At 31.6% G+C, this 20,574-nt stretch overlaps 1 protein-coding gene across 3 annotated transcripts in view; it reads left to right on the top strand.

Annotated features, from left to right (window-relative positions):
- The first annotated feature begins 616 nt into the window (after positions 1–616).
- Positions 617–20,574, top strand: part of LOC145323628 (condensin-2 complex subunit G2-like) — a 40,428-nt gene continuing 20,470 nt past the window's right edge. For all 3 annotated transcript variants that reach the window (XR_013881028.1, XM_080166023.1, XM_080166024.1), the window contains exons 1-22: positions 617–680; positions 1,309–1,430; positions 1,554–1,629; positions 1,737–1,790; positions 2,674–2,814; positions 3,040–3,147; positions 3,503–3,561; positions 3,664–3,705; positions 4,937–5,014; positions 5,166–5,356; positions 6,788–6,922; positions 7,468–7,565; positions 7,791–7,848; positions 8,454–8,515; positions 12,388–12,520; positions 12,986–13,106; positions 13,664–13,744; positions 14,156–14,264; positions 18,695–18,804; positions 19,517–19,622; positions 19,959–20,028; positions 20,319–20,390. Coding sequence is in view for 2 of the 3 variants with exons in the window: in XM_080166023.1 (XP_080022149.1) it covers positions 618–680; positions 1,309–1,430; positions 1,554–1,629; positions 1,737–1,790; positions 2,674–2,814; positions 3,040–3,147; positions 3,503–3,561; positions 3,664–3,705; positions 4,937–5,014; positions 5,166–5,356; positions 6,788–6,922; positions 7,468–7,565; positions 7,791–7,848; positions 8,454–8,515; positions 12,388–12,520; positions 12,986–13,106; positions 13,664–13,744; positions 14,156–14,264; positions 18,695–18,804; positions 19,517–19,622; positions 19,959–20,028; positions 20,319–20,390 (2,089 nt within the window). In the remaining variant the exon portion in view is untranslated. The remainder of the gene's footprint in view (positions 681–1,308; positions 1,431–1,553; positions 1,630–1,736; positions 1,791–2,673; positions 2,815–3,039; positions 3,148–3,502; positions 3,562–3,663; positions 3,706–4,936; positions 5,015–5,165; positions 5,357–6,787; positions 6,923–7,467; positions 7,566–7,790; positions 7,849–8,453; positions 8,516–12,387; positions 12,521–12,985; positions 13,107–13,663; positions 13,745–14,155; positions 14,265–18,694; positions 18,805–19,516; positions 19,623–19,958; positions 20,029–20,318; positions 20,391–20,574) is intronic.

Consider the following 20,574-nt stretch of genomic DNA (forward strand, 5'->3'; position numbering starts at 1 on the left):
TTTATAACAGAGAAAAAGAAGCTATAAATATACAAAGACGACATTCAAATGTTGATAATAAAAATTGGCATTCGCGCTTCAATTCAAAACAACCGCCAAAAAAATTGAAAAGTAAATATGTCAAATTGCTTCAGAAATCAACAATCAATGTCATAATGAAGCCTATGGTATGAATATAAGGACAGTTATTTCCATAAATAGCGCAGTTTTTATAAGTCGAAAAATAAATTGTTTACAAAAGAAAGAACTTGCATACACCTTTTACACTGTTGGTAAAACTCATTTAGTACAATTGAAAGTATCTGAGGCTCCTTAATCCAAGAGGAGGGACACGGCTAAAATAGCCTAAAAGCATTCTTAGAGCTACTTAAATTTAGTCTAAAAATAAAGTTACCTGAAACCATCCCTAGGCGCCTATGTTCGTAAATCTCCTTGAATGGAAAAGTTTACCGATTCTTTTATAATTGTGTTGTGGGTCGTTTTAGAATCATGAGACTTTTTAAAGATCGAAAACTCGATTGGCTAATTATTTAGCGAGAGCTTGACGGACAAAAGTAATTTGAACTACTTAATATAAATTAAAGTTTATAATGTTCAAGCATAATTTTTCAGAGACAATGCCTCCTAAAAAGAGAAAGGGGTCACAATCACAAAATAAGGCAGACCAAAGTCGAACTGAGGTAAATCTCCTTTTGAATTGCTTATTTCTTTTCTTATTATAAAATTAGAAATAGAATGAGCTTCTAGGTAAGCGTACTAAGCTTTGATAGGAAAAAAGACGAGTTTAAGTCTTCTAATATAGACTCAGCAATTGTAACACCAAAACTTTAGGCCATATATAATAATTGTATATAATGCATGTAACATATAATGCACATGCATGGCTTTGTGTGATTCTTATCAATTACCCAGGAACAAGGGACCAGGATTCTGACAAACAATTCTGTTAAAAAAAATTTCCCCACAACCCGCTTCCTTCTCTCTCCCCTTTCTTACCCTTTTCCATGCATTTAGTTCAGCATAAAACAAGTTTTACACCAACATTACGCCACAATTAATATCGAATTTTTCAGCAATTTCAAATGGAATTAAATTGCTGAATATATCAATTGCTTTTCTAATATTAATCAAAATATTCTCACTTTCAATCGTTGTTTGAATCTTGAATCTTATAACTTAATGTAATCCAATTATAAAGGCCCAATATATTTTACAATAGCTATAGTTTAGATATGTTGTAATTGTCCTACGCAAAATGAACTGTAAATTCTTTAAAACTTTATTACAATACTTTTTTTTTAATTTTAGGTTTTAAATGAAAGCGTTAGAAATAAATCTGTGCGCGAAAATGAAGTAGAAGAATCAATGGATTGCGAAGAGGGGAATGATTTAGAAACCAGCTTCACTGCGGCTGATAGCATTCCTACAAGGTAGGATAGGAATGACTAATTTTCATAAATTTTGAGGGAGGGCCAATAGGCAATCTATTATGAAAGAATTATTAAATTAGATATCTTTATACCTATGCATTTATTAATATATATTTTTATCAGTGGACATTCAAGACTTTTAAATGGACTAGAAACACCAGAAAAGTTTATTCAGCTTATTGATGCCCACAGAAGCAAGGTAAAACAAAAGCTTATATATGCTGCCTGAAAGCTTTAGCCCAAGTTGTGTAATTTTGTATACTCTTAAATAATCAATATTTATTTGGTTTACTTTTCTACTTTTAGAAAGATGATTTTGATTTGGAGGAAGTGATCCCGATTTTAACATCTGATGAACAGGTTATTTGTTTTAAAATATTTTTTTAAGCGCAGCTTTTCTATGCTTAGGGTATTTCAAACATATCTGTAATTTGTTTAAAAATTGATTTAAATACAACGAATAAATAGTTTTAAGTGCTACTTTCTCTGTATATTTTCTTAGTGCTTACTTACTAACCGTTACACTTAAACTAAACACGCTTGTAAAGAAATAATCAATGTTATGCTATGATAAAAGCGAAGCTTTTCTATAATTAGGGTCGGTCAGTCCGTAATGGATAGCTTTTTTCGTTAATTTAGGCATGTTAAAATTGTTCTATCGATTTCAAATTTTGTATGATGATTCCTGAAGTAGTAAGGTACGATTTAGAAAGCGTAGCAACTCTATAACAGTTACCAGAATGTGAGTACGTCCATTTTAAACATGTTGATTTGTTTTCATTTTTTTAACAACAATTTTTATGTGATAAAATCATCCGATTAATATTATTTTTGGATTACTGATTCCTATTACAATAAGGTACAATATTTGGAGCGAAGCATCTCTATAAGCAAGTCCAAAAAATGTCAGTGTGTCCTTAAAAAGAATTGTGTATTTAAGAATTTTTGTAACAAGTTTACGTAAAATTTTGTCAAAACTTATATACCTATTAAAATTTTGTATATTTAGTTCTGACACTCTACAAGAGTCAATGTTTGTACTGTTTCAGAGCTTCGCTTTTATGGATGTTGTCATCCTTGTATAATATAAATTCTACCTTTTTTAAATATATGTCATAAGATTTTTTTTATAAATTATATTATCTAATGATACCTGCTTTGCTAAAGGGTATTACTTTTATATTCAAGAGCTTCGCTACTTATTGATGTTGACATCTTTGTTAACACATTAATTATACGCTAGAATGCAATGTGGAGTAGACTCGCCAATTTCGTGAAGACAGCCTGTGAACATTTATCCCAAGATAATTCTTTTGCGAATCAACCTGAAACTGAAAATAATTTAGAAGAAATATCTACAAATGTTCTTTCTGGCGTTGCTTTGGTAAGCTATCTCACGGTTTTTTTCTTTTCAAATCATTTTATTAGTATAGAAGCTGATTTTACAGATAGTATTCTAATTGTTGAATTATTGTTTACTATTAAATCAAAAAATATACCTACTAAATACTCTAAACTATTTCTTCTGACACACTCAATGATTTGCAGTTTAAAGTTTTATTTCAATCTGCTTGCAGACATTCTATTATTTTAACACAAATTAATTTAGGTGTGTCGATTGTGCCTTGGACTTGAGGATGTTATTAATTCTCCATCTCAGTTTTTAAGAGAAACTTTGAATCATTTCAGCACTCATATTCTACATGTTAAACATCAGGTATAACAATATATCACATCGTTGTTAGGTGTGACAATGGATTTTTCACTTCCTTTAAGCCAACTAACTTTTTTATTTCACTACATTTGTCCAAAATTTCCAAGTGATTGTGGTATTGAGTTGTGTCTGTTTATGATTTAATTACTTTTTATAACAAGTGCTAAACATTGCAGCACAAATTTAAACATCTCTAGAAGAAAGACATGATGTAATACAAAACTGAACCTGAAATCTACCTGACAACAAGCGTCGTGTTATTATGCCGAATGTTAAATCTTATTCATTGAAGAAAGAAATAAGATAAATATACCTACCTATCTTAATTCAAGTAATTTAGAAAATTTACTTCTTTCAGATAGGAGATGCGTTTTCGAGATGTATAGAACTGTGGTACACTTCTTCAATGGAAGATAGGTAGGCCCATTTCACATTTTGTGCTTTTGAGACAACGAAAAAAAACTTATGAAACATAAATAAATGAATAATAAAATATGTCAAAATAACCTATTTTTTCAGGGAAGACCTAGCTCTTAGTTCATTAAAGTTCTTGCTAAAAAAGTAAGTAGATTTACCTTTCACTTATAATTTGCAAGTCTAAGAACATCCACTAGTAGCATTAATATATTATTAAATCTATAAATATAGCAGCCAATAACATTAGGACTATTCTCGGGCATATCAATCTGGCTACTAAACTGAACAAGGATGACAACATCCATAAAAGCGAAGCACAGAAACGGTAAGACAAACGGACATTAATACTTGTATAGTGTCAGAACTGAATAATCAGAATATAAATGTATAAGAGTCAACGCAAAATTGTAAGTAAATTTGTTGAAAAACAGCTTGATTCAGGATAATGTTTATGGACATACTTACATTTTTAGGACTTGATTATAGAGTTGCTTCGCTTATTACATTATACTTTGTTGTCCCAGGAATCAATACACCAAAAATCAGATCAATCGGATGATCAGATCACATAAAAATTTGTTGTTAAAAAAGTAAAAAATCAACATGTTTAAAATGGACGTACGGACATTTTGGTGATGATTATAGAGTTGCTACGCTTTCTAAATCGTACCTAACTATTAAAGGAATCACCATGCAAAATTTGAAATCGATAGGACAATTCTAACATGCCTAAATTAACGAAAAAAGCTATCCGTTACGGACGTACGGACGGACGTACGGACGGACGGACGGACGGACCGACCCTAATTATAGAAAAGCTTCGCTTTTAAAAAGAGAAATATAATATGCTACTAAAAAAGCCACATTTATTTAGTAAGAACTGAGAAAATAATAATTTGTCTATAGTCGTACGAACAGACGGATAATCTGTAATACAAAATAGAACGATGTCTGTCTGTTTGTTTGTTTGTAGTGAAGGATCTTGCTAACCGCCGAACCGATCGGGTTCTCCTTTACAGTATAGCTTCTCATAGGTCCCGGGAAGGTTTATAACTATTTTCTTGGGGGGTGGGACACCCCCAACCTGAACCCCCCAAAAAAATTAAAATACCCCCCCCCCCCTAAAAAAAAAAATTCATTTTAAAACTAAAATTAAAATAGTGGGGTCGACTCCCCCCCCCTTATAAAAAAAAATCCCCCCCCCAAAGAAATTTTTTTTTTTAGATTTATTTTTAAAATCTAAATTACGAAAAATTGGTTTGATCAAACCTCTTGAGGCAAATCCTCTAGAGGCTAGGGGCGAAGCCGCTAGTTTAAGTTATAAAGTAGAAAGTAAATGTCATAAAGGTCATACCTATTTATTTTTTTTTCACAGAATAATTGTTGAAAAGAGTGGTGCAAAGAATGATGTTAAAAGAGTTTGGTCGCTTCATCAAATCCTACTTTCTCTCAGGTAATCAAATGTTTTATTTTTTTTAATACAAATCTAAAAGAAATGTATCTAAAATCGTATATCTGTACTTTACTTTATGCTAAAAAATTTTTTTTATAACATTAAAAAACAGAAATTACCTATAAACCTAATTAAAATATTTTTAATATAGATTGGAAGAGTGTGGTCTGAAGGAAGATCTACTCAGCTGTTTCTCCAGTTCATTATTCCTGACCACCCAACCAGAGGGTATCAAGTTCTTGGCCCATCTTTTCACATTATCAGTTCAATTTACACAGGACATATGTAAGCAGATTAAACAAAGCTTGATTTCTCTGACAGCTAAACAGTCGTATAATCTAGGTAAGCTTTGTTTTCAACCATTTTCTCAATATTTAGATTTATTTTAATAAGCACATCTCGAATTGTTAATTTTAATTAAGCTTATTTTACATTCTTTGAAATCGGTACCTAATATTCAGCGTGGCCATATTCTTCAGTATACTGAAAATCTTCAGTATTCTTCAGTATTTGGAAATTGGGGCTTCAGTATTTTCAGTAAATACTGAATATTCAGTATTTGGAAATTTTATTCAGTATTTTTCAGTTTTTGGAAATTTTCATGATTCAGTATTTTCATTATTTCTTAAATTCCAAAAATTTTTGCATAAATAAGATGTTTTTTCAAGTAGTTCATGTCAGATTTTTTTCGGCGCTTCGCGCCTTACTTTACTTTCCTTTAAATTACCCTATAACTTTGTACATTAATTTTGTTTTTTTTTATGGTAATCATACCCCCCCAAATTTTTTTTCATTTTACCCCCCCGTTTAAAATTTACCACTAACCTGGGGGTGCCGTAGGCACCCCCAACCATTAAGGAGAGCGCGAATTTTACCCCCCCCAAAAGCGAATTACCCCCTCCTTAAAAAAATTTTACCCCCCCTCAAAAAAAAAAATAAAAAGCTTGGACGTCTATGATGGTAATATACATTTTTTTTTCAATTTCATCTCAAATATAAATTTATTAGATATTTGAGATGCTTTTATACAGTATTTTTTTCAGATATTTTTTTTGTCTATTAATAGAATGAATAATCTAAGGTGAGTACTTTGCATAATTATTAAAGGTAAAGTTTTTTAGCATGCTCTTAAATTAACTAAAAAGTATTTAAGTTTTGTAATCATTTAAAATATTTATCAGTCATTTTCTGCTTAATTGGTGCAAGAAAATCTAAGAGGCAAAATTAAAAGGTCTTTAAAATATCCCCCAAATTATAAAAGTATGATATATGAAATTTTGAAATGAGGAATCATATAAAAAAAATACTTATTCAGTATTTGTATTTTTTGTTCAGTATTTCAGTATATTTTCTTATTTTAGGATTCAGTATTTCCTTTTTTTCTTCAGTATTTTCAGTATTTTTTCTTATTTTAGGATTCAGTATTTTCAGTATTTCCTTTTTTTTCTTCAGTATCAGTATTTTTTTGGTTGTGGCCACACTGAATATTTTTTGATGTTCTTATTTTTAAGAAGGGATATTAAGGAAAAGTCCCCAATGATAAAAAACAATATTAACCCTTCTGTATTCCTAAATTAATTGTTGAAAAGTATGGACTGTACTAGTTTGTAACACAATCCATTAAAAGTATCCAAAGTTTTTGAGCCAATGAATAAGATAAGTTAAAAACTTTTGGTACTAGTGTAACTTTAAAACCAAAGCCCCCCTCAGTGTTCATAATTCATATCATTCTCTTTTATCTGTTCTGTAAGTTTTAATTTCATATTTTTATAGGCGAAGTGTATATGAAAGCTTGGGCCCAAAGTGGTGGGGCATTTAGAACTTTACTTGAGGACAACCTGCAAAAACTAATGGACGAGGGCATGCTTGTTAACAGAGTTAAACATCTCAATTTGGCAAAAAATGTTGGTAAGTAAATTTTGTTTATTTATTACATACCTATGGTTACTATTAAAAAAATGAAAGGGGGGGGGGTATTTATTTCTTGGAAGGGCGATGGCACCCTCCCCCAAAATAGTAAGATATAAACGATCCCAGGACCTATAAGAAGCTACTTGTAAAGGTGTTCAGCAGTTGGCGAAATCTCAGAATCCTTTGGTTCACACTTAGACAGACAGACTCACACACATCTAGTTACTTTTATATTAGGATTTTTATATTATTAAACGTTTTTTCAAAAAAAGTGAAAGATCGTAAAGTTTATCTGTTAAGATTGTGCACAACAACGGAATCATTTGAGTTCTCCATTTTTAGCACAGCTTCAATAAAATCCTGGGATTTACTAGGAGGGGGGTGTGAAATATTGTGGGGGTGAAAGAAGGGGAAGGCAGTCCTACCCAATTTCTGATTTGGTAGGGTGTTGACGCCCCCCCCCCCAAAAAAAAAAATAATGAAAAAACATAATAAGATTGAACTTTTTCTTATAAAAATAATGGCTATTTATTAATTTTTAGCATCATTTCTTCATTGTTTCCACGATAACAAACAGAATAGTGAACTCAAGACTCTGCTAGCTAATCTATACGCTCCTTTTATTTGGAGATACATAAAGGTAAACATTTGTTTTAGATTTCTGTGACCTTTCATATTATTTTGGAACTAAAATTTTATAATTTTTATCCATTTTGATTTCCAGTTCGAAAATTTATTATGTTTTCTCGTCTTTTGAATGTCCCTTGCGACCTCCAATATGATGATCTCGAAAAAGTTTATCTTAGTTTAACGGTTTTTGAGAAAAGTGCCCTTTGAAATATCTTAGCCGATTTTCATGTTTCAGTGTTCCAACATGAATGTACGACAGAATGCCTTGGATATTTTTCTTTCAGCATACCCAAGTAAGTAACCTTTATAAATCTTTAATTTGGTAGATTTTATCAACAACAAAAAATGTTCCATTTTACGGAGGACTGTAAACAGTTAATTTATTAATAATCTCTTGCTACCAGTCGGGGTTGTCATATTGGACATTTTTTTCGATAACGGGCCGCCCAATTGCCCAAAAACCATTTTGGGCAAATGTCGTAAAAAGCATATAAAAAGGTTATAAAAATGGTCTAAAACTATACCGAGACTTATTATTACAAATAAAATAGCCTAAAACCATCTCAGGACATATAAAAGCTCCACTGGAAAGGAGAACCATATCGGTTTAGCGGTTAGTGAAATCCTTCTCTAGATACAAAAAAGCTTATAAATTTATATAATAGTTAATGTCACCCAAAAAAAGGCCCGACCCCCTCTTTTTTCACCCTCGCCCAAAACCGCCCGCCCGATTTGACAACCCTGCTACCAATGGCCGAAACTTACACCTATGAATTTTAAAATATATTGAATTATTATTGTAAATGTGTTGAAAAAAGAAGGCAACATAATATATATTTATGCGAATACTGTATCTTTATTCTACACAACTATTAAAATAAACTCTCTCCTTTTTTAGTTGAAAACTTATCTCTTTCAAAGCAAGAGAGAGAAGCAGAAATTGACAAACAGAATTTGTTGGTAAGTGGAAAATAAGTAAAAAAAAACTAAAAACTTAAAAGATAAGATTGATGGGGACTGTTTCGTCCCTGCAAGTGTTTGATATTCTGTGATCTATTGGTAATCACTAATGAAATGTGATTTTAAAGCTTTATTTGGTTCCAGGACAAACGCAGGAGTCCCAAACGTCGAAGTGGACAAACGCAGGAGTGTTAAAATATTAATTTAACTAATTATTTCTATACAGATTAGTATTACACTGTTGGCTACAATTGAATCAAGACAAAAGTAAGTGCCGAGCCCTGGGACCTATGTAGGGTGAAAATATACATAAATCCTTGATGATTCCAGGTGGAGACAAAATATTTTAGCGGGGTCTTTTGGTTTTTTTTTCAATTTAAAGTTCTGAAAAAAAATATGAAAATCTTGAATAAAAAACAAACAAAAAATGATTTGTAATATTTTTAATTATTTAAAGATACAAACAACTTATATAAATACTATAAGCTTTAAAAAAATCACAATTTTCAAATTTAGACTTTCAATATAAAGATTTGTAGAAAAAACCTAACAACAAATTCTAACATATTTCTGATCAACATAGCAATAAAATGTCTTTTGCAAAATCTTTATCATCAAAAATAAATAGAACTTACTAAAGCCTTTTTTTCCTTTAAACTTATACTTTTCACATTAATTAACTTTAAAGATTGATTTTTTTTAAAAGAAAGGTTGCGTGATTTTTTTATTCATAATTAATTGCCTAATTTTGAGATTCAGATAAAAAACCTTACTGCTTTATATCATTGGATACTCTACTAGCAGCGGCTACGCCTCTAGAGGCATATAGGGACCCTTAGGTTGGGGTGAAGACGAACCCCCCCTTACAATTACAGTTTTTTTTTAATGAAAAAGTTAAAAACATTTATTTTGGAGAGTTGATTCTCTTGGGATAGTGATGGTACCCTTCCCCAAAATAGTAATAAACCTTACCAGGACATATAAGAAGCTACCATGTAAAGGAGAACCATATTGGTTCAGTGGTTAGTGAGATCCCTTGGTGCACAAAGACTCACATAGAACGTGATACTTTATTATAAAGATACATATATACACAGAAACTCTACAATCAGAGTATGTCTGTTTGTTCATCCGTCTGTATAAAAACATTACAGAATATATTTATTTGGTACTAGCGGCTACGCCCCTAGAGGCCTTTAGGGGCACTTGAGAGGGGAAGAAGTGGTTGAATTCTACAACTAGATTTTTATTTTAGACTTTAATAGAAAAAGTTATTTTTTTTCTGTGTGAAATGGGGTCCTTTTTTAGGGGTTGATTTCTCCTAGGATGGTGGAGGTACCCTCCCAAAATAAGTTATAAACCTTCCAAGAACCAATGAGAAGCTACATAGAAAAAAAAGAACTATTCAGGGATCTAAAGGGATAAGACAATGACCGCTAAATTGATTTACATTCCCAAATATGATACATGGATAACCCTTCTGTATGTTTCAGTTAATGGTTGAAATGTTGGGCACTTAATTTAATAATCCAACCAAACAAAAATCGCAACAGGTCCCCTAAGTAGTTAAGCCAACGAATAACAAATTCCTATATTAAACTATGAGGACTAGTCTAATAAACAGCCCATTGTCCCATCTCGCTCTGATTAATATATTTTTGTATCTGTATGTTACAAATTCTGGATATTCTTTGAGGTTGATAATTACAAATATATTTTATTAAATGGAAAAAGAACAATTTAATCATAATTCAAGATAAAATTTATTTTATCACTAGCGGTTTTGCCCCTAGAGGCATCTAGGGGCCCTTGATAAGTGGGGGAAAGTTGACCTTCCCCTACTTTCAGTTTTAGTATGTAAAAGAAAAAGTTTTTTTTAAATGTTGGGTAAGAACTAATTTTTTCTAAACTCAAAACTTCTCAGGACCATGAAAAACTTGAACCAAGAAGAACTATATCAGTTAAGCGGTTACAAAGAATCTTCGTTACCGACAGACACCCTCACACACAAACAGACAGACACAGAAACTGTTACTTTTATATAAGGATTAATAGACACTAAACTACTCCTTAATATGTTGATCCTATTTTCAGTCTTAAAGATAGGTCAATAAAGAAGAACCAAATTGGTCCAGCGGTTAGCAAGAACTTTAGGCACAGACAGAAAAAACACACGGACATCCTATCTTTTTTATACAGGGATATAACTTTTAAACAATAGGAAAATTTTTTTTTCCAGATGATATTTTAAAAGCACTATTTAAGATACAAAATAGATTGATGTCTGTTTGTCCATCTTTCTGATGCTTAAGAACTGATATGGTTCTATTTTTACTTTACTATGTAGCTTCTCATTGGTCCTTGGAAGGTTTATAACTTTTTTTGAGAAAGAGAAGAGAAATCGCCCCTTAAAAAAGGACCACAACAAACAAAAAAAACTTTTTCTTTTTAAGCCTAAAATAAAAATATAGTTGTTGAATTCAACCCCTTCTTCACCTCTTAAGTGCCCCTAAAGGCCTCTAAGGGCGTAGCCGCTATAGCAAAATAAATATATTCTGTATTGTTTTTATACAGACTGATGAACAAACAGACATACTCTGATTGTAGAGTTTCTGTGTATATATGTATCTTTATAATAAAGTAACAGGTTCTATGTAAGTTTTTGTGAACTAAGGTTCTCCTTTACATGGTAGCTTTTCATATGTCCTGGTAAGGTTTATAACTATTTTAGGAAAGGGTACCACCACTATCCCAAGAGAATTAACTCTCCAAAATAAATGTTTTTGACTTATTCATTAAAAAAAATGTAATTGTAAGGGGGGTTTGACTTCCCCCCCAACCCAAGGGCCTCATATGCCTCTAGAGGCGTAGCCGCTGCTAGAAGATTATCCATTAATATAAAGTAGTAAAGTTTTTTATCTGAATCTCAAAATTAGGCAATTAATTATGAATAAAAAAATCACGCAACCTTTCTTTTAAAAAAATCAATCTTTAAAGTTAATTAATGTGAAAAGTATAAGTTTAAATGAAAAAAAGTCTTTAGTAAGTGCTATTTATTTTTGATGATAAAGATTTTGCAAAAGACATTTTATTGCTATGTTGATCAGAAATATGTTAGAATTTGTTGTTAGGTTTTTTCTACAAATCTTTATATTGAAAGTCTAAATTTAAAAATTGTGATTTTTTTAAAGCTTATAGTATTTATATAAGTTGTTTGTATCTTTAAATAAAAAAAATATTACAAATCATTTTTTGTTTGTTTTTTATTCAAGATTTTCATATTTTTTTCAATTTTTTTTCCAGAACTTTAAATTGAAAAAAAACCAAAAGACCCCGCTAAAATATTTTGTCTCCACCTGGAATCATCAAGGATTTATGTATATTTTCACCCTACATAGGTCCCAGGGCTCGGCACTTACTTTTGTCTTGATTCAATTGTAGCCCACAGTGATTAGGTTAGGTTAAGCCACCCGCAGGGGTTAGGCATTTAAAAAACCTATAAGATTGTATAAAATAGGTTAGGTTAGGTTAAGTGTCCACTCCTGCGTTTATCCACTCCGACGTTTGGGACTCCTGCGTTTGTCCTGGGACCCTTTATTTGAGTTAGAATGTTGAATGTAAGATTAGATTAATTATTTAATAACAATCCTCTTACCAAAGATCGTTCAATATACAACTTACTTTGTCCGTCGGTCTGTCGGTCATGCTTAAATAATATATTTTTAAAGGTTTTGTGATATTCTATTGTTTGCTAGACACACCTGCTTTCTTTTCTTTATGACCACTAAATATCTGCTCTTTTGAATATTGGACATCAAACTTTTCTCTGCTTCGCTACTTTTGTCATCCTTGTTTTTTTTTATCTATCATAGTTGCGCAACCTGTTAATGGACAGCGTGGTTGAAATTCGGAGCCGGACCTTGGTGGGCCTGGGACGTATCCTGGCAAACTACTGGCTTCTTTTATCCAGTGAAACAATCAATTCTTTCATGGAGCCTATCATTAAGGAATTCTCTTCAAGCTATTGAGTCATACTACTTTTTTCATACTTGGAGTAGCTTGCGCTTCTAGCAAGGATTACAACATAAAGCGAAAATTATATCAGACAGGCGGAGTAATGCATATTAAAAAATGTGACGTCACTTTTAATATTTAAGAAACTGAGCTTCAATAGGAAAACTAAATAAAAATTTGATATTAATCAGTTGAAAATTGCATTAATAGAAAGATGATTAAGGTAGACATTTAGAAATGCTAAGTTATAATAACATTATTTCTAATCGTTCTAGTATTCACCATTTAAAAATTTATATCAGGAGATAAAAAATTAAGATACTTAGTTTGACGTATAATCTTTCTGGGAAGAATTTTAGTAGCTTCGCTTTCATGATTATGCCTATCTTATGATAGAAATGTGCATGTTGTAAATTCAAAAATAAAACTTATGCTTGACAGAATAATATTTCTGATAGGAGCTGGCCTTTGACAGTGTGTCGAAGGTTCGAGTCCGCGTGTACGAGTGTATCAAATCAATACTGGATACCTCTTACTCACATGTGTATATGAAGGAAATTCTACCAAAACTAAAACTGTAAGTATACCCAGGGATCTAAAGGGATAAGACAGTGGCCAATGTACAGCCCCAATGATGACGCACAAAATTACCCATTCTGTATAATTGGATTGCAATTAGCGGTTGGAACGTTTGAGATACTTAACTTAATAAACCATCCAATCAAAATTCAATAAAAGTTCCCAAAGTTGTTAAGCCAATGAACAAGAAAAAGTTATTATAAAACGTATGTGACTAGTGTAATACAGATCCCAATGTCTCATCCCCATCTGAAGTATACCAAGTTCAGGAGGTATTGAGGACCTACTCGGTCCAACTATCGATAACAACCAACCCTTTAATTACATGACCTTGGTTTGAAAGTCTCAACTTGGCATGTTTAGGGCTAACCTTTAATATAAATGATGTGTTGATCAACTGAAAGGGAAAGCATTTTTAGATGCATTCATGTTTAAAATTGCAATACCCTGAAGACTTAGGAATAATAGTTGTTTTATATTTTATAGCATAAAAATTTATTTTGTGCTGCGTTGCATTTTTACAAAATAATTTTTCTTGATATTTTCTTTTTTTAGAGGCCTTCATGATACCAATGAAAGTGTAAGAGTTGCTTTCGTGGATTTATTGCTTGCTGTAAAAAGTATCAAAATAATCAGGTAGGGCAATATTATTTATTATTTTATTTATTCACGATTTGTTAAAACCTGTTTCTATTCCCTTACTTTTGATGAGAGAAAGGGTCAAATTGCAGAAGAAAGGAGTCTAGTCCAACCTCTTCTATATGAAGTAGTAATTTTTATTCGTCTATCCGCCGTAATTATATTGCCGCCGATATTGGAAACCACTGAACCGATTTTCTTCACACTGCCCACCGGTTTGTTTAAGGTTATTTTATTTTTAAACCAAGTTGTTGGTTGATTTTATAGATTATATTTCTGCCTCCCATCACTTTACAACACAGTAACAGAGCTTCTAGATGCTATAGGCGGAGCAACAAGTGAAAAAACGAGATTTATAGATCTTTTTTGTAACCCTCAAAATAAAAAAAATAAATTACATTATTGTAGATATTGGGACATTTGTCCCCTGGAAAACCTTCTGGCACAAATGGAATTGGATAAACCTGTGGTAGCCAACGCCATAGCCAAGCTTCTCATACCATCAATATTTCCTAAGGTAACTTTAACATTTGAGAAGCTTTATCTTGGTTTAATGGTTAGAGAATGCGTGAATATTGTGACAGGGGAATTTATGTCGTCAATTTAGGTTGCTAATATAGTCATCAGTTATTGGTCAAAATGTTTCCATATTAAGAGTAGGGGATGGGGTAAAGTAATGGAGGTATCGTTATGTTAGCCAGATGGGAGAAAAATTTTATTAGGGTTTATGATAATCTCTCACAATATACACGTATTTTAAATCCATTAACATAACACACTATTTTGTACGGATGTGTTATCCAACAGACATACCCAAATTATTAAGTAGCTGCGCTGGTGATAATGTACTATGTAAAATTACACGTGAATGCAAAATTCTGAAATCGTGACTTAAAGGAAAGTGTAGATGCAATTTTATGCAAAATCTCTTGTGTGTGGTGTGACTGTGCCTTAGTGTTAGTGTGTGTGTGTGTGGGTGTGTTTGGGTTGGTGTAATTGTGTGTAGATTTGCATTGTATAAGTTGAATTTAGTTTAACTTAGCAACCAAGAACAGAGATAGATAGATAAGTTGAAGAAGTTTTAGCTGCCTTTTCCTAATATAAACATAAACCACGGGACTATTGAGATGCTTTAAAGGAGAATTAAATCGGTCAATTAGTTTTTTTTTAGATCTTTTGCTGCATTTATGGGATAGCTACATAATAATAATTTATATCTTGAGTTTGGTTTAGACAATTTTCGAGCAAAGTTTTGAATGCTACGGGCGCTGCCACTCGTCTTTTATATAAGGAATTGTTCAGTATCCTAACTCCATTCTAACCTTGTAAATGTGCACGTGTACAGAAAGTACGAGGTCCTCCTGGCAGAATGCAGCTCTCAAGTTGGAGCTTTACACAATATAGGTCATGATAATATTATCAAGAATAATATTATCCAAATAATACAGCTGCTTAAATATGCCATGGTTTTTAGAAAATCTTTGTGCTAGAAATTGTCAGTTTTTTATGCAGGTGACGTGTTTCTAATTGCCCAGAAGGAAAATATTCTTGAAAGGACACTTTTTTTATTAAGGCAAAACCTTTAAAAACTGAATTCTCCTATAACTTTCAAAACATGCCTTATGAGCATTAAAAAAAAACTGTTCCAGCTTTTATCTAAAATTACATACGTTTATATTTTTATAGAGAAGCTTTGTTCCTGCAAAATTACACTGCATCCGGCGAAATGCATTTCCACTGAAAAGTTTAAGCCCAAGAAATATTCTTATAGATGAATTTTTAGGGAAAATAAACCAATCTTGGTAATAAGGCCTTTTGATCTTTAATTTTCAAACTTTTAAAGAACTACAGACAATAAATGTACAAGTATTGTATGTACAAAATTTGGAAGTTAGTGTGCTCCGATTGTGATCCCCCCCACTCACCACAACACCTGAGATAACCTTTCCCTAAACCTATAATAATATTTATTATTAGGGAGAACCAAATCGGTCCAGCGATTAACAAGATCTTTAAGTAGTTACAGACGGACAGATACAGACATCGCTTCCAGTTTAAATATGAATTGGATAATTTAAACTACTTATCTAACAATTTTATCTCTATATGAAATATTCACTGCACTATGTTGCATTTTGAAGCTCTACAGGTTTTCTGATCTCCAGGTTGTGTTGAGTCAAATAGTACAAACTATTGTCCTGCCCTTCCTGCTGGTTTATACTGGATACACGCAGCTGGCTACCGGCTCACTCGGGTGAATGGCAGCTTATTGCATTGCTTGAAAAAATTGTAGTATACTGTTCAGGGATTTATGAATAACCTTGTGAGTATTTTGAACTTTGCAAATTTTTAGTATTTTTACAGGAAGGGGACCGGGGTGAAATAATTTAAGGCTTGTCAGCCGCAACCCATTTGAAAGCTTTGAAAATTGTTTTGAAAAGAGGGGTTGTCTTTTTTGGGTAACGTTTAGACTTCTAGCTGATTTTTGAAATTATAAAAGTTGATTTGCCTGAGACTTACAGGCGGCTGACGCACGGCTGCCGAGCCATGGTGTTATTCACTTAGCTGGCCTCTAAACACAGACCAGGACTAATTTAAAGCCTACTTAAATTTGTAAACTTAGTGGTCAAGCAGTTTTATCTAGAATTGCAATGCATATTGATGTGTAATGATGTGTATGTGTGTTTGTGTGGGTAATATTTCGTTCATAATGTACATTTCAGTTTTTAACTAGTACATTTTATTTCTTTTGTGTTTGTTTAAAATTTCCTCTTTATTTTTTTTTTTAGCCACTTGTTTGATTTTTGGACCGTCAGACGGGGAAACTTTTTGGATTTAATTTCAGATGACATTAGAATATTTTCTTGTAATGATTCCCCTAAATAATGAGGAATTTTTCGTTTAGTTTTACTTAGATACTAATGAGAACCTACTATTTTAGTACATTTAAAATACCTATTTTTTTGGCTTCCATGTTTTGCTACTTTTGGGTCTTTATTTTATTTTTTTCTTAATGTTTAAGTTTTAAGATTTCTTTTACTGATATTCATCTTGCCAATGTCGCCTTTTTATCTTTGTATTTTTTTATCAAGAAGTTAAAAGTTAGAATATCCGTAAATGTGCAAAAATATTGCATATTTTCAATAGGAAAATCCCAAGTTTATTTTCCGTGTCTTTATTTTGCACAAAATATATTGCCCAGATATAGAGGTATATTTCATGCTTGTTCTGATTTCCTGGTTAAAAAGAAAAATATTTTCATATTCTGCACTCTTTCCTTGTCGTGTTTTATATTCACATGTTTTTTTACATTTTCCCTTTTTTTACCAAAACTATTATTGTTTTAAAAATGTTGTTTTGCATGAACCAAAGATAGGACCCCCAAAAAAACTAAATAAATGGTGGTAGTTCCCCCCCTCCACAAAAATTACCTAGAGCTATCAAATAACCTATATTAAGCTTCCTTGAAATTTAATCATTCTAGTTTCTTTTTAAAAAATATCTTTAAACAGATAATCCAAAAAAATTACACTTGTCTTCATAATAAATTGAGAATACTTAATAGTTACCCTAAGTTAAATAAATAAACATTTGCGGAAATTCTTTATAGCATTGATTAAGTATTTATTACACTACTTATCATTTCATAAGTAACTTTGAAATACAATATAATATGTATTAATAAATATATTTTAATTGAGAAGTTCTGATATCCTGATTTAAAATGTACTCTTCATAGAGTAGGCAACATATTTCAATATAAACATTTTATAAAAAAATTTTATTGCAGAAACTATGTTTGTGTACTTATTATGCTCTTGCCTATTCATATACCTATTCTTTTAAGTTAATAGTCTTCGACTTTTTAGGTTACAGGTTGGAACTTCAACCTTTTTATATAAAAGCTGCAATAAAAAATAATGTTTTTTTGTTTGATTTAAAACTGGCCAATTTAATATTTGAAAAATATTCTAAAACTTATTTGCGGTTTTGTAACTTGAATTGTTGTGTAAGATTTTAACATTCCATGCTTTAGTTTTAACCTTTATAATAAGCATCTAAAAAGAAATCCGAGAACCAATGCTGAAAAATGCTTAATTATGGCCTGCTATTGTTTTTGTCCGAGGCTTAATATCTCAATAATTACTAAACCGATCGGGGTTTCTATTGTAAGTAAGCTTCACATAGGTCCTGTGATGGTTTTAGGCTATTTTTATAGAACCTCTCTGAACATTTTAATACAGAGCCCATACATAGATGCTAGGGGCTTAGCTGCAAGTATTTATTATATTGTTAAACATATAGATTTTAAGTATCTTTGAATTCAAAATGAATTTATTTTAATTGTATAATACGAAACTTTCAACTCTTTACATAAATTTTGTGTAACTATCATTGACCCAGTTGCTCTGGTCTTACTGTGTGTGTGTTGGTGTAACTCTGTTCTGATATCCCAGCACTCTGTGTACTATTGACAGAGTTTAAATACGAGGAAATTCAAATATATAGAGCACAGTATTTTCCTCATGTTACAGAGAAGGAATGGATGGGTACATTATGGGAACTGTGATTACATAACTTAACATAATTTTGTAATTCAAAATCATTTTTCACTGTTTTATTTGTTTTTGTTATTTGATGCCTTTATTTTCCAACTTTTTACATTCAGGTTTCAATGCTAGTGTTATTTAATCTTAGAGATTTAGTTTCATTGTCTTTTAAACTATCTTTATTTTCTGTTAATGTTAGCTTCGCCTGTAGCTACTGGGGTTTTATATTAACCAAATCGGTTCAATGGTTAGCGACACACTGGCTACCTTCATATTGATATGTAAGGTTGGGCTGCCAGTAGTGCCCCTGTTTTATGGAGGCTTGGCTTAAACAACAGACTGAATGACCAAATTACTCAGAGAAGCTTCGCTACTAATTCAGAACAAATATATTCAGGATGGCACAACGGAGGATTTATTGAACCGAGCCATCAAACTTCAGCAGACAAATAAGAAAGCTGCTAGAAAATTCTATTTCATTGTACCGGCCATAGTTGAAAAAGAAAGGTTACCAACTTTTATTAATATCAGCGCAGTAACTCTATAGTATTGCATATAAACTTGATGGTAAAGCGAAAGGACTTAATGTTATCCTAAAAATCATCCTATTATATAAAGTAGTAAGCGTTTTTTGTCTGTCCCGAAGGAACCGCTGAACCGATATTGTTCTCCTTTCTTATAGGTCCTGGGAACAGGTTTTAAACTATTTTTGGAAAGGGTGTTTTTTTTTAACTTTTTTGAAACTCATATTTAAAATGAGATGAGGTCGACTTTTCCCCCTCCTACCAGTACCCCTAGAGGCGTAGCCGCTAGTTGCTTTATAAAGCAAAGCTTTTAAAAATTAAGGTCAGTAAATCACAGCGTCCGTACAACAGAGACAATTTTAATTTTGATTATTTCTGTCTGATCGTAATATTTTTTTTTATCCAGACAGTTCATTTGCAAACTTACTCTATCTATCATCAGATTTTGAGGGATTGAAATTGAGTTTATCAAGATGTCATGAGTAAATAGCATCAACTTATAGAAAGGGTACCTACAATTAAAATAAGGCTAGTTTTGTAATCAACCAACAGATGATATAAAAATAAATGGCCAAATCAGATTTTTAACCTATCTTTAGTTTATAGGTTTAGCAAAAAAAAATATGGAAAGGTTCAGTGCCTTTTTTATTTAAGTTAAAGTTTTCTTTTCTTGTATGACTTCTTTTTTTGTTAAGGTTAATTGAACTGGTGTATGCAATCCTTGACTCTGTCCGTCACTATCTCAAATCCAAGAATTCAGACAAAGAGAATATGGGCGCTAGTGGCAAGAAGAAGAAAAAGGTTGCAAATTATTTTTTTCATTGTTGTTTTCATTCAATTTTTGGGTGCGAAAAAACGCAAATTTTGGGATTGAAATGTCAAAAATGATAGGTAGGTAATTTACATGATTTGCAAAAATTTTGAGGTATTTGAACCATGGTGCAAAATATTTTTTGGGGGAGGGGAGGAATTAACCCTTTTGCCCTTCCCCTCTTCTTGAACGTCCTTGGTGCTCAAAAAGGCATTGGCCATTCACTCTCTTTTCGGTCCTTGAATTGCTAAACCAGCAAAAATTCGCTTGAACAGTTAACCAACCTTTTAGATTCACAATTAGTAATGTTTTATTTTTCATTTTAGTTGTATAATAAAAGTGTATTGGATGAATCAGCAGAATCTACAATGGATTCTACCTCAACTAGTTCACTAGGTATTTCTATACACCTAAAATATTTAGATACTGAAGAACTTGTAAATGGTTAATTGATTGAGTTCTTTTTATTTGTGAAGCTTTTTATAAAAATATAGTTGCTTTTATTCTAAGAGTTGTTATTAGTTTCTTTTAACAAGAAGAAGTAATAAAAAGTAAGCTCATATGTTAAAAAAATCTTTATTAGCAGCCATATCCCCTTAAAACATAACTTACGGACTGACGACATTTAAAGTTATTGAATAGCTTCGATTTTACCTAATTAAAATTGTTAATTTTAATTTTTTCAGCAAGCACAGTGATTGCCTCTGAAAGTGAATCAAGAATTCAAGAGGATCATTTGTACAATGATATGGAGCTTGGTAAGTTTTAAACCATTAACTTTCAATATAAAATAGGTATTTTTAAAATAATCTACATGAATATATACCTATAAGACTTCAATCTTGATAGGTAATCATATTTTGTTAGCCAGTATATAATATTTATGTAGAATAAATAAAATGACCTCAGGAATGGGTCATGTTGGCCTAATCCCTAAAATTT

This window comes from Acartia tonsa, chromosome 7 (assembly GCF_053477335.1).
Source record: "Acartia tonsa isolate MP-2025a chromosome 7, ASM5347733v1, whole genome shotgun sequence".
In the NCBI taxonomy this organism is placed as follows: domain Eukaryota; kingdom Metazoa; phylum Arthropoda; class Copepoda; order Calanoida; family Acartiidae; genus Acartia; species Acartia tonsa.